At 44.6% G+C, this 17,998-nt stretch overlaps 1 protein-coding gene across 2 annotated transcripts; it reads right to left on the bottom strand.

The window, feature by feature from the left end:
* Nucleotides 1–4,426: 4,426 nt before the first annotated feature.
* LDHA (lactate dehydrogenase A) lies at nucleotides 4,427–17,696 on the bottom strand. 2 transcript variants are annotated; one of them, NM_001034096.1, is given in 8 exon segments: nucleotides 4,427–5,159; nucleotides 6,698–6,821; nucleotides 8,464–8,581; nucleotides 9,262–9,435; nucleotides 11,270–11,443; nucleotides 12,725–12,842; nucleotides 15,291–15,440; nucleotides 17,620–17,696. In NM_001034096.1, coding segments are annotated over 7 exon segments (999 nt in total). In that variant the 5' UTR covers nucleotides 15,417–15,440; nucleotides 17,620–17,696; the 3' UTR covers nucleotides 4,427–4,994.
* Nucleotides 17,697–17,998: the final 302 nt, after the last annotated feature.

Raw genomic sequence — 17,998 nt, 5'->3', positions numbered from 1 at the left:
GCCGGCGCAGGCGCGGGCATGGGGCGTCTTTTCTGCCCTGGAGCGCTGTGTGGGTGGCGGCGGTCCAGATCACCGAAACGCTGATGCGAAGAATTCCAGACTGGCCCAAAGAGTGTGCAAGACGGGGATATCGGGATATCCATATATTGTTTGCAGGATTTTAAATAATTATTAACTTCTGTAACTTCAGGACTGAGTGCTGAAATAAAGTTAGAATTTCTCTTGAGAGAACAGAGGGTGGTAATGAAACGCAAAGACGCGAAGGATGCTTTCAATTTACAGCAAGAAATTGTTAATATTTATAACTCATGGCCGGACGCAGTGGCTCACACCTGTAATCCCAGCACTTTGGGAGGCCGAGGCAGGTGGATCACCTGAGGTCAGGAGTTTGAGAACAGCCTGGCCAACATGGCGAAACCCCGTCTCTACTAAAAATATAAAATTAGTCGGGCATGGTGGCGCATGCCTGTAGTCCCAGCTACTTGGGAGGCTGAGGCAGGAGAATCGCTTGAACCCAGGAGGCGGAGGTTGCAGTGAGCCAAGATCGCGCCACTGCACTCCAGACTGGGCAACAAGAGAGAAACTCCATCTCAAAAAAAATTTACATATATATTTTTGTGTGTGAGAGAGAGATATATATCTCACAGAAGGGGACACAACCTACTCCATCTTTTGTAGAGTATTTGCATTTGAACCTTTTTCAAAATCCAAAATATAATTTATTTTTCTTATAATAGCCTGTAGTGTTGTTATTGTTGGTGTTTTTGAGACAGAGTCTCACTCTGTCGCCCAGGCTGGAGTGCAGTGGCGCAATCTCAGTTCACTGCAACCTCCGCCGCCTGGGTTCAAGCAATTCTCCTGCCTCAGCCTCCCAAGTAACTGGGACTACAGGCGTGCGTCAGCACGCCCGGCTAATTTTTGTATTTTTAGTAGAGATGGGGTTTCACCATGTTGGCCAGGATGGTCTCCAACTCCTGACCTCGTGATCCGCCCTCCCAAAGTGTTGGGATTACAGGCGTGAGCCACCGTGCTGAGCCACCGTGCCCAGCCGCCGGGCAAATTTTTTTGTATTTTTTTGTATTTCACCTTGCTGGCCAGGCTGGTCTCGAACTCTTGACCTCAAGTGATCCACCCACCTCGGCCTCCCAAAGTGCTGGGATTACAGGCGTGAACCACCGCACCCAGTCAGTATTTGTTTTCAATATGGTTCAGATTATGCAATAACCCTGCTTTAAACTCTTCCGTGGCTTTCCATTACAGGTAGAGTAACCCACTTTTACCACAACCTAGATCTTCAAGATTTGGCCTCCTACCCCCACTTCCCATATCATCTCAGGACACTCAATACACTTCCTTCCAACTAGGCTTTGGACAGCTTTTTTGGATCAGGACTTTTTGCTGTTCTTTAAACCAAGAAAGCTCTTTCCCCAGCCCTTCTCAAGGTTAATTCCTCATTTTCAGCTTTGCACATACATACTCTGGCTTTCCTTGACAAATGTCAACTACCATCATTTCCTGTATATCTCTCTCTTATGGCACTTTTCTCAACCAGCAACTAGCCTGAAGCTAGAGGCCTCCTATAGCAGACAGGAGCAGCAACCACTTGGTCCTATACCTCCACAGCAACCTCATTTATCCCCGGGCTGAGAGGGAGATTGCTGGCCTGGATGGACTGGAAATTTAAGCTCTACACCTGCCTCAGGCCCCTGGCGGCCAAGGAAGGTATCAGCTTGGTAGTGGCCAAACTGATGCTAGATGACTAGAACTGGCTCTTCATCCATGCCTGCCCAAATACTCCAAACTTACTTAACATTTTGCTTACTTGATTGCAGTAACTTTAGAACCAAAATTTGTCTTTATTTATTCTTGTACATTGCAACATTTACCAAAGCATAGTAGGTACTCACTAAAGAATTTTGGGGCCAGACATGGTGGCTCACACCTGCAATCCCAGCACTTTGGGAGGCCGAGGCTTCAGCCCAGGAGTTCAAGACCAGTCTGGCAACATAGGGAAACCCCCATCTCTACCCCCAAAAATAAAAATAAAATAAAATAAAATAAAATAATTTTTTTTGAGACAGAGTCTCGCAGTCTCGCCCAGGCTGTAGTGCAGTGGTCTGATCTCAGCTCACTGCAAGCTCCACCTCCCGGGTTCACGTCATTCTCCTGCCTCAGCCTCCCGAGTAGCTGGGACTACAGGCGCCCGCCACCATGCCCAGCTAATTTTTTGTATTTTTAGTAGAGATGGAGTTTCACCATGTTAGCCAGGATGTTTTCAATCTCCTGACCTTGTGATCCACCCGCCTCAGTCTCCCAAAGTGCTGGGATTACAGGCGTGAGCCACCGCACCTGGCCAAAATAAAAAAAAATTTAAAGAATTTTTAAAGAACATGGCTTTGAAGTACTGAGTTTTATTTTGGCAACATGGGCTTTAGTGGGGGAAAAAAAGGAAGTAGAACCATGTTCTGAGCATCACATTTGCTTCTACACTAACTGGCAACTTCTGTAAGATGGGGATAAGGCCTGCTTAATTTAGTTCCCAAGGTTACTATGAAAAAAAAAAAATCAAGTTTCTTTGCAGAGTTGGCCTATTCCTTGCCTGGGGCAGGAAGGTACAAACTGAACCTGGAACATTTATTTTGCCCATAAGTAAGGAAACTTTACAAGATTGCATTTGAAAATTCATGAAAGATTAATAGAATCAGTCTATTTCACTTAAATATTATTTTTCAGTCATGTTGGTATTGACTAATTTATTGTATCAAATAATATAAAATTAATGTAAATTTAAAAATTTTAAAGACTGAAGGTGACTCAAAGTTTACAAAAGGCTACAGGATTAAGTACAGGCCTCTTTTTGTGCTAATTAAAATATTCTTTTTTTTTTTTTTGAAACAGGGTCTCACTCTGTCACCCAGGCTGGAGTACAGTGGTGGGATCTTGGCTCACTGCAACCTTTATCTCCCGGGTTCAAGGGATCCTCCCACCTGAGCCTCCTGTGCAGCTAGGACTACAGGCACCTGCCACCACGCCTGGCTAATTTCTTTTTTGTAGAGACAGGCTTTTGCCATGTTGCCCAGACTGGTCTGGAACTCCTGGGCTCAAGCAATCTACCCACCTTGGCCTCCTAAAGTGCTGGGAATTTGAAGCCACTGCACCCAGCCTATATTCTAAGATTAGATACTGGTGATGGTTGCCAACTATGTGAATACACTAAAAATCCACAGAACGATACGCTTTATAGCTGTGTCTGACCCTTTGAATGTGAGGACTCTTTAGGTGGCAGCAGGTATCCAGATCATGAACTTTTCTGTAGCTCATCCGCTATCATTAGTGTTAATTTCTTTAATTTTTATTGAGACAGTCTCACTGTGTTGCCCAGGCTCGAGAGCAGTGGTGCCATCTTGACTCACTTCAATCTCTGCCTCCCCGGTTCAAGCGATCCTCTCACCTCAGCCTCTTGTGCCTCAGCTTCCCAAGTAGCTGGGATTACAAGCATAGGCCACCATACCTGGCAAATCTTTCGATTTTTAGTACAGATGGGGTTTCACCATGTTGGCCATGCTAGTCTTGAACTCCTGATCCACCCGCCTCAGCCTCCCCAAGTGCTGGGATTATAGGTGTCAGCCACCACAGCTGGCACGTGTTAGTGTATTTAATGTGTGGCCCAAGACAATTCTTCTTCCAATGTGGCTCAGGGAAAGCAAAAGATTGGACAACCAGGCTTTAAGATAATTCCTTCCCTTAACTAGCTCTCAGGAAAGAATCTTTGGAAAAAGACCCTGGAGTTGGGAATGACAATAATGTTGTTCAGTTAACCTTTACAAGTATGATTTTCAGGCCTGGATAAGGGTCACAGTTGTATTTTCAGAAAAATGTACAGAAAACTTGAGTAGACATCCACCAAGGTTACTTGTTTTTTTTTTGTTTTGTTTTGTTTTTTTAACAGATGGGGTTTTGTTGTGTTGGCCAGGCTGGTCCCTAATTCCTGGCCTCAAGTGATCAGCCCACCTGGGCTTCCCAAAGTGCTGGTATTATAGGCATGAGCCACTGCACTCTGCCTTAAGATTGTTTTTAATTGTTACCAGCTTCCAGAGGACAAGATCTCAAAAATCTGTGTTCCCTATAGTGACACACTATCATTGCCTATATTCAGTTGGCAAATAAATTTTACATTTACATATAGAATGTTACTTTCCAATTATGATTAGCATTATTATCAAATATATAATACTTTGGGACTTACAATGGAAGTGGTACCAATACAACTCAGTTGACTATTACATCCTCTGCTATTAGTCAATAATATCCCTTTTAGAAAAAATCGTTGCAGGGTTGCCCAAGAATAGCCTAATATTTCCAAATTAATATAATAACTAGCAGCTTTATGACTTTATATCTTAATATAATGAATTAACCAAAGTAGTCACTGTTCAAGGTTTATTGGGGGTTTTAGTTGGTATAACACTTGGATAGTTGGTTGCATTGTTTGTATGTAGATCTTTTTACATTATATGGTAATGTACACTACTGACATAGTTCACAAAATAAGATCCTTTGGAAGAATTATGCACAAGACATATGATATTGGATTTATACACTGGATCCCAGGATGTGACTCATTGGGAAAAAATGTTGGACTAGGCATGTTCAGTGAAGGAGCCAGGAAGTTATATAACACACGGTAAACATCCACCTGACTCAAGGGGCAAATGCAGTACGTACAGCATTGGCAGTGGTGCGTCAGAGGTGACAGAACTATTTCACACTAACCAGTTGAAGACTACACAAGATTAATACCATCCAGCATCAGGATATAGCTGTGGATTTTACAAACCATTCTTATTTCTAACTTCAGGAGTTGATGTTTTTCCCAGTCCATCTTAAAATATTACTGCTTTAATCACAGATCAGATAAAAAGGACAACATGCACAACCTCCACCTAGAATCCTGTTGTAGCCTAGACAGTGAAATGATATGACATCAGAAGACTTTAAAATTGCAGCTCCTTTTGGATCCCCCAAAGTGTATCTGCACTCTTCTTCAAACGGGCCTCTTCCTCAGAAGTCAGAGTCACCTTCACAAGGTCTGAGATTCCATTCTGTCCCAAAATGCAAGGAACACTAAGGAAGACATCATCCTTTATTCCGTAAAGACCCTGAAGATGAAATGAAAAAAAAAAAAATCTCACATTTTGTCTATGCATTCCCAGGTTTCCCAAGACTTACAGTCTCTATAATTATAAAGCTTTTTTTTTTTATTTTTTTTTTTGAGGCAGAGTCTCGCTCTGTCGCCCAGGCTGGAGTGCAGTGGCACGATCTCAGCTCACCGCAACCTCCACCTCCAGGGTTCAAGTGATTCTCCTGCTTCAGCCTTCTGGGACTACAGGCGTGCGCCACCACACTTGGCTAATTTTTGTATGGTTAGTACAGATGGGGTTTCACCATGTTGGCCAGGTTGGTCTCAAATTCTTGACCTCAGGTGATCCACCTCTTGGCCTCCCAAAGTGCTGGGGTTACAAGCATGAGCCACAGAGCCCAGCCGCTTTTTTTTTTCTTTTGAGATGGAGTTTCACTCTTGTTGCCCAGGCTGGAGTGCAATGGTGCGATCTCGGCTCACTGCAACCTCCACCTCCTGGGTTCAAGTGATTCTTCTGCCTCAGTCTCCCAAGTAGCTGGGATTACAGGCGCCTGCCACCACACCTGGCTAATTTTGTATTTTTAGTAGAGACAGGGTTTCACCATGTTGGTCAGACTGGTCTTGAACTACTGACCTCAGGTGATCCACCCCTTGGCCTCCCAAAGTGCTGGGATTACAGGCATCAGCTGCCGCACATGGCCCTTTTTTTTTTTTTAACAGAGGCAAGATCTCACTATACTGCCTAGGGTGGTCTCAAACACCTGGGCTCAAGCAATTCTCCTGCCCTTGGCCTTCCAAAGTGCTGGCATTACAGCTGTCAGTCACTGTGTGCGGCCTAATTATGAAGATTTTAAAATACAACTTGAGGCCGGGTGCGGTGGCTCACACCTGCAATTCCAGCATTCGGGGAGGCCGAGGCGGGTGGATCACAAGGTCAGGAGTTCGAGACCAGCCTGGCCAATATGGTGAAACTCCGTCTCTACTAAAAATACAAAAAGTAGCCGGGCGTGGTGGCACGCACCTGTAGTCCCAGCTACTTAGGAGGCTGAGGCAGAAGAATCGCTTAAACCTGGGAGGCAGAGGTTGCGGTGAGCCGAGATTGGCCACTGCACTGCAGCCTGGGTGACAGAGGGAGACTGTCTCAAAAAAATAAAAAACTTTGATAAGTAGAAATTCCTTTCCAGGTGTTCAGTTATGATTTAATTAATAGTATAAAAGAAAGTCATTAAAAATAGTAACATAACGCTAACTTGAATATAATTTCTATTTTCCCCAATGGAGAAATACTTTATTTCTTTTATAGTCTTCCACCTACCTCAGCATAATTGAACAAGACTTTTTTGTAGTCAAATTATCAAGTATCTATGTGTTGAACAGGCCTAATGGACATTAATCCTAAAGCTCAACCATTTCTTTCAAAAAAGGAAAGCTGTGGGTACATTAATTTATTTCACTTAAGTCAGTAATGGAAGACTTGTATTAATCTTTCTCAGAAGAATCTTTTTTAAAAAGCCAGCAAAAAGCATTCAAATACAGCGTATCACTACATAGACCTACCTTAATCATGGTGGAAACTGGGTGCACCCGCCTAAGATTCTTCATTATACTCTCTGCCAAATCTGCTACAGAGAGTCCAATAGCCCAGGATGTGTAGCCTTTGAGTTTGATCACCTCATAAGCACTGTATGATAGGAAACCATAGGTGAAGGCAGAAAAAGCAGGGTGGGAGAAAGAAAGAAAAACAAAGTTTTCATTAATACACATTTTACAGTAAATAATGCCACAATGTTGCATTATACCAATAACCCTTGCACATGTATGCTAGGATATTATGTACAGGGATAGTCATTAACAGTACTGTTAGTAACAGCAAAAACATGACAATCTTTCCAATGTCCTCCAACAGAAGAATGGATAAATCATGGTATACTGATACAATGGAATATTACACAGCTATCAAAAAATAAACTATAGCTACTTGTAAAAAAAATTGGATAATTCTTAAAAATATAATATTGAATTTTAAAAAGAAATCCAAGATAACATAGCATCCTTAACTCAGGATTATCTCAAGTGGGAGCGTGAGGGGGACAGAGGGATAGCTGGGGGAAAGAGCACAGAATCCACTTATTTCCAAACACCAGCAGAATACTAAATTCTGATTCAACAATGTTATTTGACAGATGTTGTGTTTCTTTCTTGAGCTGGGTGGTGGGTTCACAGGTTTTATTTAATTAAACAAATACAAACAAGAGGGCCTTGCTTGACCAATCACAAGAATATGTTATGAACTAAAGATTATGATTCTTTTTTCTTTTTTTTTTTTTTGAGATGGAGTCTCGCTCTGTCGCCCAGGCTGGAGTGCAGTGGCGCGATCTCGGCTCACTGCAAGCTCCAACTACCAGGTTCATGCCATTCTCCTGCCTCAGCCTCCCGAGTAGCTGGGACTACAGGCGCCTGCCACCACGCCCGGCTAATTTTTTGTATTTTTAGTGGAGATGGGGTTTCACCGTGTTAGCCAGGATGGTCTCGATCTCCTGACCTCGTGATCTGCCTGCCTCGGCCTCCCAAAGTGCTGGGATTACAGGCATGAGCCACCATGCCCGGCTATGATTCATTTTTTAATTCTATAGACCTGAGGTCCACACAGGACCACAAAGGTAAATAATGCCACCAAGTTGAAAGCTTCCCTATTTCAATAATTTTTTTTCCTTTGAGACAGGCTCTTACTCTGTCACCCAGGCTAGCAGGCTCTGGAGTGCAGTGGCAGGATCTCGCTTCACTGCAACCTTGACCTCCCAGGCTCATGCGATCCTCCTGCCTCAGCCTCTCAAGTAGCTAGGACCACAGGTGCTCACCACCATGCCTGGCTAATTTGTGTATTTATTGTAGAGACAGGGTTTTGCCCTGTTGCCCAGGCTGGCCTTGAACTCCTGAGCTCAAGTGATCCTAGGGCCTGGGCCTTGCAAGGTGAGGCACATTCTTTTTTTTTTTGGCTAACATGGTGAAACCCCATCTCTACTAAAAATACAAAAAATTAGCCGGGCGTCATGGCATATGCCTGTAGTCCCAGGTACCCAGGAGGCTGAGGCAGGAGAATCGCCTGAACCCGGGAGGCAGAGGTTGCAGTGAGCCAAGATTGCGCCACTGCACTGCAGCCTGTGCGAAAGGGCAAGATTCTGTCTCAAACAAAACAAAACAAAAAAACCACACAAGTTTTCTAACAAAAAGTTCTCAAATGCAAATACTATTACAATTTTAACCTTTTAAATAAAAATAGTAAATGTTAATATTCTGTGTTGCCAAATTAAAAGATTTATTACCTCTCAACCACCTGCTTGTGAACCTCTTTCCACTGTTCCTTATCTTTATCAGTCCCTAAATCTGGGTGCAGAGTCTTCAGAGAGACACCAGCAACATTCATTCCACTCCATACAGGCACTAAAAGAAATAGTACAGACTACATTTATTTTCATGTACCAACAGATTAGTAATTGTGATTCACTTTCCTAACTCTCTTATCTTCGGAGGAAGAATACTCAATTTTGGTAGATGGTCAAGACTACTAATGTAGTCATTACTCACTTTTAGATTAGATTTTCATTTACTTACATTATGTAAAACTAAGAATTTTAACTGTATTCTAACCTGTTTCTCTAGCCAATTGAAATGTTTAACCCATGTATATTTGAAATATAAAGATAGTATGAGAACATAAGGGGGGTTTTCTTAGCATACAGAACCTAATCATAACATTTTTCAACTGTGATAATATAACTTTTGTGCATTTGGATTTGCTCATCTTTTCAGGGCCAGGCAGTACAAGTCAGGTATAAAGAGCTGTGATATTAAATGACTGAAGACATCCTAAGAACTACAGTCTTAAGATATCCATGGTAAGAAGAGAAATTTCATTTCCCGTCCCCCTCGCCATAAAATGCCATATAAAATGGCAACCATCTTAACAATTCTTAACATATAATTATACAAAATGCTAGATTTCGGGAAACCATTCCATCCTACTGAATGGATATTTGATTAGGCTCTAATTGAATAATACAATGCCCATCGACTTTTTATATAATCTTTTCAAAAACAAAAAGAAAATAACTTATGCTTACCACTGGAATCTCCATGTTCCCCAAGGACCCACCCATGACAGCTTAATGGGTGAACTCCCAGCCTTTCCCCCATCAGGTAACGGAATCGGGCTGAATCCAGATTGCAACCACTTCCAATAACACGGTTTTTGGGAAAACCACTTATCTTCCAAGCCACGTAGGTCAAGATATCCACTATGAAAAAGGAGAAAACAAAAATCACCCATTATCCTCTCCCTACACACAAAAAAGATATCCCTACTATGAAGAAAACACTTAAGCAGATACTAGGTGATCATTAGATAATGATAGGCTACTCCAGATATATGGCTTTTCAGGATCTTGATATTGATCATGGCTAACCAATAATTTTGTTAATATTTTTAAGCCTCTACACTATGTATATCAAGTCCATTAATTATTCAAAAAGTAGTTTTGGCTGGGCATGACAACTCACACCTGTAATCCCAACACTTTGGGAAGCTGAGGTGGGAGGACTGCCTGAGGCCAGCAGTTCAAGACCAGCCTGGGCAACATAGCAAAACCCCATCTCTACAAAAAACTTTTAACAAACTAGCCAGGCATATTGGTGCACGCCTGTAGTCCTAGCTACTTAAGAGGCTGAGGAAGAAGGATCACCTGAGCCTAGTAGGTCAAAGCTGCCATGATCATCCCATTGCCCTCCAGCTTGGGCGACAGAGTGAGACATGCTCTCAAAAAAAAAGTATAGTAACAGTTTTATGAAAATAAACTGTTTATCAACTAAGAGACAATTATGGGCCCGGGCACGGTGGCTCACGCCTGTAATCCTAATACTTTGGGAGGCTGAGGCAGATGGATCACCTGAGCTCAGGAAGTTGAGACCAGCCTGGGCAACATGGTGAAACCCCTTTCTACTAAAACTTCAAAAATTAGCCGAGCATGGTGGCACGTGCCTGTAATCCCAGCTACTTGGGAGGCTGAGGCAAGAGAATTGCTTGAACCCAGGAGGCAGAGGTTGCAGTGAGCCAAGATCGAACCACTGCACTCCAGCCTGAGCTACAAAGTGAGACTGTCTCAAAAAAAAAAAAAAAAAAAAAAAAAGAGAATAACAATTATTCACAAACTTATCCCTTATCCAAGATCTTGGGCAGGTAATTTTAAGCTCCAACTACATTTAAAGGCATTGTATTCCCTTTAATGTTTTAAAATTATTAAAAAACAAAACACACACACACACAAATCTCCTTAGAAGGGAAATGAAACATGAAAAATAAATGAATCGCCAGGCACGGTGGCTCACGCCTGTAATCCCAGCACTTTGGGAGGCCAAGGCGGGCAGATCACGAGGTCAGGAGATCGAGACCATCCTGGCTAACCTGATGAAACCCCGTCTCTACTAAAAATACAAAAAATTAGCCAGGCGTCGTGGTGGGCACCTGTAGTCCCAGCTACTCAGGAGGCTGAGGCAGGAGAATGGCATGAACCCGGGAGGCGGAGCTTGCAGTGAGCCAAGATCAAGCCACTGTACTCCAGCCAGGGCGACAGAGCGAGACTCAGTGTCAAAAAAAAAAAAAAAAAAAAAAAAAAGAAAAATAAATGAATCAATAAATATGCGTGGCTGGGCACGGTGGCTCACGCCTGTAATCCTAGCACTTTGGGAGGCAGATGGACTGCTTGAGGCCAGGAGTTCAAAACCAGCCTGGCCAACATGGTGAAACCCTGTCTCTACTAAAAATATAAAAAATTAGCCATGTGTGGTGGCAGGCACTTGTAATCCCAGCTACTTGAGAGGCTGAGGCAAAAGAATCGCTTGAACCCATGAGGCAGAGGTTGCAGTGAGCCCAGATTGCGCCACTGCACTCCAACCTGGGCGACAAGAGCAAAACTCCGCCTCAAAATATATATATATATTTTAAAATAATATTCGAAAATATTTTTAAAAATGTATTTAAAATATTTCAAAATATTTAAAATATATATAATATATATATCATATACTATCAGTTTTACTATAGCTTGTCAATTTTTATGCAGTCAAAAGCCTCACCTGGATTTGAAACAATAAGCAACTTGCAGTTCGGGCTGTATTTTACAACATTAGGAATGATGAATTTAAAGATGTTCACGTTACGCTGGACCAAATTAAGACGGCTTTCTCCCTCTTGCTGACGTGCCCCAGCTGTGATAATGACCAGCTTGGAGTTTGCAGTTACATTATAGTCTAGAGAAAAGGGGAATAATGACCAGATTAAGGCCTTTAGAATAAATTTTACCTAGGCAGCAAAAATTTGTTCCATAAATGCTCCACAAACCTTTCTTGTTCTTAGAGTTTTATCATTATGGCTTCTTAAATGGAGGAAGAGCATGTCAACATCTTCCTTGTATTCTAGTTTTAGTCAAGTTGTAACTTTACGTAACTACAATTAGGGAGAGCTGGAGGAAATCAAGTTTATTATTTGATTCTCCTATTAATTTCTTACATATCCTCAAATTTTTTGATCCCCAAGCTCAACATTCACACTCTTCCATACTCCTGGTTTCCACTTAACTGGTGTCCTATCAGCCCAGGAACAGGCAATTTCGTGTGTGTGTGTGTGTGGTTGTGGTGGTGGTGGTGGTGGTGGGGGGGGGGGGGGGGACTTGTTTTTAAGCAGAGACAGCTTTACACTTAACAAACATATTTTGCTTCTAGATACCCTATGGCACAAGAGAGTTAAACCAGTGATGAAGGGAGTTGCCCATCAGCAAGGTGGCCAGTGATTTTCAGGTATCAAAACAGACACTATTTGGGCTCACATTCAGGTTTCTTGGCTGGTGCTGTTAAGTGTGAAAGGGTCAAGCCAAGAGTATTAGCTGAACAGGCTCATTTATTTACCCTATTCTCAACTTCGTGTGTGAAAGGATGTGGGGGCAAGTAAGTAACACAATGTGGTTAAATACAGACCTAAGGTTTAAGCTTTACTCATTACATTCTAATTCAGATGGTTTGCATAGCATGGACAAATTGGATTTCTATTTTAAACCATTTGCCAGAAATTGAAACTTTGATATTCACAGGCACCTAAGTGAAATTGTTCCCAGGCTCTTGCACCCGGCATTTAAAACAAAATCTTTAAAGAGCTAGGATTTCAAGCCTGATAAAGCATTTAAGTCTAAAGCCGGGCACAGTGGTTCACACCTGCAATCCCAGTACTTCGGAAGGCTAAGGAGGGAGGATCACTTGAGCCCAGTGGTTCAAGACAGGCCTGGGCAACACAGTGGGTCCCCATCTCTACAAAAAGTAAAAAAATTAGCCGGGCATGGTAGCATACCCTATAGTCCCAGTTTCTTTGTGAGGGGGAGGGGGTAATGAAGTGGAAGGAGGATTGCTTGAGCCCAGGGTTCGAGGCTGTGGTGAGCCATAATTGTGCAACTGCACTCTACCCTAAGCAACAAATGGAGACCATCTGGAAAAAGAATTTAAGTCAAGCATGGATTATAATATAAACTTGTTGAAATCAACCTTTGCCAGAGACAATCTTTGGTGTTCTAAGGAAAAGGCTGCCATGTTGGAGATCCATCATCTCTCCCTTCAATTTGTCTTCGATGACATCAACAAGAGCAAGTTCATCTGCCAAGTCCTAAAAGACATCAAATCTTTAGTTAAATGGAAAATTGCCACTTCCAGATTTTTAGAAGAGCATGAAAAATTTCTATATTTCCGGCATAGGGAAGTTCTGTTACTTTATTAGTACAGTATCGAGATATTCAAAGTAGAGGGCACCCCATTTCAAAAGCTGACTTACAGATTACTCCATACATAGATAGCACTGACCCTCTCTCCAGCCCTGTCTCCCCACTGAAGCGAGCTCTATAGGAATTCCACCACTGCAGATGTGGAAGCAGAACACTGGACTGGCAGTTGCTAGAATAACTTCCAATTATATAAAACTGCTCTGTCTACTCTCTCAAATTCCATCCTACACACCAATTTTAGGTTGTTATTCATTTAACTAGGTGATATAGACCAGCGTCAAGACTTGAAATTAGTAAGAAATGTTCTGGCCGGGCATAGTGACTCACATCTGTAATCCCAACACTTTGGGAGGCCGAGGCGGGCAGATCACTTGAGGTCAGGAGTTCAAGACAGCCTGGCCAGGCACGGTGGCTCACGCTTGTAATCCCAGCACTTTGGGAGGCCGAGGCAGGCAGATCACAAGGTCAGGAGATCGAGACCATCCTGGCTAACACGGTGAAACCGCGTCTCTACTAAAAAATACAAACATTTAGCCAGGTGTGGTGGTGGGTGCCTGTAGTCCCAGCTACTTGGGAGGCTGAGACAGGAGAATGGCATGAACCCGGGAGGCGGAGCTAGCAGTGAGCGGAGTTCACGCCACTGCACTCTAGCCTGGGCGACACGGCGAGACTCCTTCTCAGAAAAAAAAAAAAAAAACACCAGCCTGGCCAATATGGTGAAGGCCTGTCTCTACTAAAAATACAAAAATTAGCCAGGCGTGGCAGTGGGTGCCTGTAGTCCCAGCTACTCGGGAGGCTGAGAGAGGAGAATCACTTGAACCCAGGAGGTCAAGTGAGCCAAGATCGTGCCACTGCACTCCAGCCAGGGCAACAAAGCGGGATTCCGTCTCAAAAAAAAAAGTTAAAAAGTTAAAAAGTCTGATTTCCGCCCATCTTTCAGAGATGGAATCTGAACTATTCCCTGGTTGATTCCATATATGAACCATATATGAACCAATACTAACAGTTATGGATAAATAGGTTTGTGCAGTGTATAATACGGGCAAAAAATATCCTTATAGTTGCAACTCAAAGTTCATAGGTCCATTTCAGGCCAGGAGCACCAATAACAGCTTTAATACAACTGGATGTGGTCTATCGTTACCAAAAGTTATTCAAGCTGCAGATCTATCCCTAAATCATCCACAATATAATGAGTATCAGTTACTCTTCTTACCCACACCTGAGCCAGAGGCCATCACAGAGAAAAACCATAGGTGGTTTGTAGGTGTGGGGAAAACAGCATCAATTTCTCATCTAGTGGGTAAGGAATAAAAGTTGGTGTATTATGTGGCGTTTCCTAAGAACATATGTAGAGTCACCTGTGTTGTTACAAGGCCTTTTCATGGCTCATTTCTGTCTTTAGTCCCTTCTCACTTGAATCCATGTCTATTTAGAACCCAGAATTCATCATTTTACTTTTATTAGAAACTCCACATCTTAACTTCAGATTTTTTTTTTGAGATGGAGTCTCGCTGTCGCCCAGGCTGGAGTGGAGTGGTGCTATCTCGGGTCACTGCCACCTCCACCTCCTGGGTTCAAGCAATTCTCCTGCCTCAGCCTCCCAAGTAGCTGGGACTATAGGCGTATGCCACCACACCCGGCTAATTTTTTGTATTTCTAGTAAAGATGGGGTTTCATCGTGTTAGCCAGGATGGTCTCCATCTCCTGACCTCGCCCACCTCAGCCTCCTAAAGTGCTGGCATTACAAGCATGAGCCACTGTGCCCCGCCTCAGACATTTTAATGTTGTAAGCTGCCTCAATTTCTTTTAAATATAAATCAGCTTTCAATAGTGTAATAAGGAGTGCTTTACTCACAATTTCTTTTTTCTAATTAAATTTTAGCTCCATAATTGATAACAAAATTGCTATCCAAGGCACAGGGGCAATGAGATTTGGGTGGGAGAACTTATGATTTCCCATATAATTTTACCAATAAATGACAATTTTTGAATTGTTATTTTCAATTCAAAAATCACTTTAAAAGAATTTTGGCTCATTTAAAATCATGGACCCTTCCTTTTCATTGGTAGTCAATCCATGCATGTTAATACAGAATAATGAATTTTAGGAACTGGGTCTCCAGCCTGACAACCTTTGATTCTTTTTAATTTCAGATACACTTTTGGTGTATTATCATATTTCAAAAGTTTGTTTCACAGAAAGTTATCCGAATGAGTGCATGAATCTAAATACTGTTACATGAAATGTAATAATACAATTCTAGGTGTAGGAGTGGGGGTAGAGGATGGGGTCAAGGTATGGGCTTCCAGTGTGGTAGACTCTCACTTACCTTCATTAAGATACTGATGGCACAGGCCATGCCAACAGCACCAACCCCAACAACTGTAATCTTATTCTGGGGGGTCTGTTCTTCCTTTAGAAGATTATGAATCAGCTGATCCTTTAGAGTTGCCATATTGGACTTGGAACCAAAAGGAATCTATAGGAGGAAAAACATTTAGTGTCACTACAGCTTCTTTAATGTTTATTAACCAAGAGATTTTTTTAAGCTATTTTACTTCCTTTGGGGGTATTTGCCACTATAAATCACTAGAGATGACTTAAAAGGGAGGGGAAAAAACCTAATGGTTGCCAAAAGAGAGTTGAAAGGCCTAATGACAGGGTCTGTGAAGAGTGAAGGCCCATACCTTAGCGCGGAAAAGGAATATCGACGTTTGGGTGTAAGTATAGCCTCCTGAGGGTTCACCCATCGCGGTTTATTAACCCCAAGTGGGGCTGGCCTTTCCTCAGACAAGATCACTCTGAGCTACTCCGGCTCCTACAGCAAGGACACAGCCAGGCTTCTCAAGTAAAAACCAGAGATAACGTGCAGAAAAGCCATTAACTGCCACAAAGCTCAAGCCCAAGGCACAGGAGCCCGCAGTGATCCGCGCGCATGCGCGCTTTGTGGCTCTCCTTCCCGCTCGGAAAGGTGGGCGGAAATCAGACTAATTGCTGGGTCCTCCGAACACCCGGCTTTTACGCCCCGCCCAAGTCCGGAAGATGGGCGGGCCCAGGAACTTGTGCGCGTGCGCATGCGCATTACAGCGCGCAGGGCGAAGCCGATTAGCCTAGCGGCCTCCGGCCGTTGGGAAGCGGGCATCCGGCCAGAAGGCAGAAGGCTGAGAAGCCCCGCCCGTAAGCAGAGGCAATCTGGAGCTATGCAGCTCAGTGGGTGAGAGGGAGCTGGGATTCAGACTTCAGACCTAATGAATGCCCCGAAGCAGACGCCAGCAACGTGAAGCCTAGCTGGCAGCCTCCCAGGTCTGGCGTGCAGCCAGCGCCAGACTTTAAATCGCAATACTAGAAACCAGGGCCTGTTAACCAACCGGGAGGGAGGCACACGGTGTGGCTTCTGCCGTGATCCTTGTTGCAAAGGCCTGTGAGGCCCAGTATGAAGAAATAGTTTCAGTACAGGGAGTGTAGAAATAGCTGCAGAAGGCCTGAGGCCTGCAGCCCTAGAGTTAATAGCTACTTGGTGGAACCCTCGAATTCTTTCCACCTTGTTAATCCAACCCTGCACTGCATTCGCTGGAGGAAATATCACAGGCTGCATCCCCAAAGTATCACGTCTAGTTTTGACACCACTCCAAAGGGCAAAAATCCGAGAGGACCTCTAGGCAGGCAGTCAGCCCAGAGTCACCAAGCTGGAGCCGGGTCTCTCCTTACAAATCACTGCTATTTCTAGACAGCCTTGTAAGGTTTCTAGCCTGGCAGGGGGAAGGGAGTTCCTGCGGACACCTGCTAGCTTCACTGAACGGCCCCGGGATCCAATGCTACCTTTGATGTAGGGGCGGAGGTGGGAGAGCATGGGATGAGGGAAGGGTGCGTCTAGAGGCGAGAGACATGCAAAAACGAGTTCTACACCTCACCTCTGCCGCCTACTCACTGGGAACTTAGAGATCCCTGACTGTCTCCTAGCTTTCGGTCTCCCCATTTGTTAAAAGGAGGAGTTGGTACCGGCGGATCCTACTCAACTGACCGTCTGAGGTGCGGAAGGGCTGGGATGCTGCCTGCTTCATCTTTGCATGCGCCATGCCTAGCACAGCGCGAGATACACCAGTAGCTTCTTAATAAATGCGCAAAGAGCTCCCTATAATCTGCAGGCAGCAGCTGCCCTCACGGAGCCCACCTCTCGAGCGTCCCAAGAGAAAAATGCAAGCCACGTGGTACTCAGCCGCTTTCCGGCTTTCAAGAACCCGCCCCGGACAAGCTGAGGCTTTTTTGGCTCTACGGGCTCCGAGAACTCGACCTCGAGTTTTGCACCGCCCGCCGATTTCGAGCCCAGAGGTATCCCCCACCCTTAAGGCCTATCAGATCCTTGTTCCGCATCCACCCGGGCTTTCGACCCCTGCTTGGGTGCGGCCAACTCCTCGGTTCCCCAGCGTGGCCAGAAGCCATGGTTCCCGCTTAGAGCAAAAGCAGAGCGCGGCGAGCTCCGAACACATGCGTTGTGTGGGCCGCCGCCCAGACGTCTCCGGGCTGTGCTTCTGGAAAGCGGCTCCTACACCTCCCGGGAGCAGGAACCCCTTCGCGAGCAGCGGAGGCCAGCAGAACCAGAGGCAGTTGGCTCTACCTGCCCATCCCTCTGGCGCCGTGCGCGCAGGGCCCTACCGTACCGGGAATGCACGTCGGGCGGTCGTCGGGGACGTGTGGCAATGAGATCCGGAATCGGCGGCAGCGGCTGCAGCACTCTGAGCTGGGCGAGGGAGGGGCCTTAAGTGGAACAGCTATGCTGACGTCAGCTGGGGTGGGCCGGCGGACGTGCGGGAACCCACGTGTGAGTCGGGCTGGGGGTGGATGCCGAGCCAGGCGGGGCACTGGAGAGGCCCGGGTGGCGCGCGCAGCCAGACAACCGACCGGCAGACTGCTCCACGTGCGCTGGGAATCTAAGTAAGGTGCTGCCCTCCAACCACAGAAGCCGGGGTCGGAGCCATGAGCCTGAGTCAGGACGACCTTCAGTTTCCTCATCCATGAAACCTGGGGACGTTACTCTCA

This window comes from Pan troglodytes, chromosome 9 (assembly GCF_028858775.2).
Source record: "Pan troglodytes isolate AG18354 chromosome 9, NHGRI_mPanTro3-v2.0_pri, whole genome shotgun sequence".
Taxonomy (NCBI): domain Eukaryota; kingdom Metazoa; phylum Chordata; class Mammalia; order Primates; family Hominidae; genus Pan; species Pan troglodytes.
This window is presented reverse-complemented; position numbering and strand designations above follow the sequence as displayed.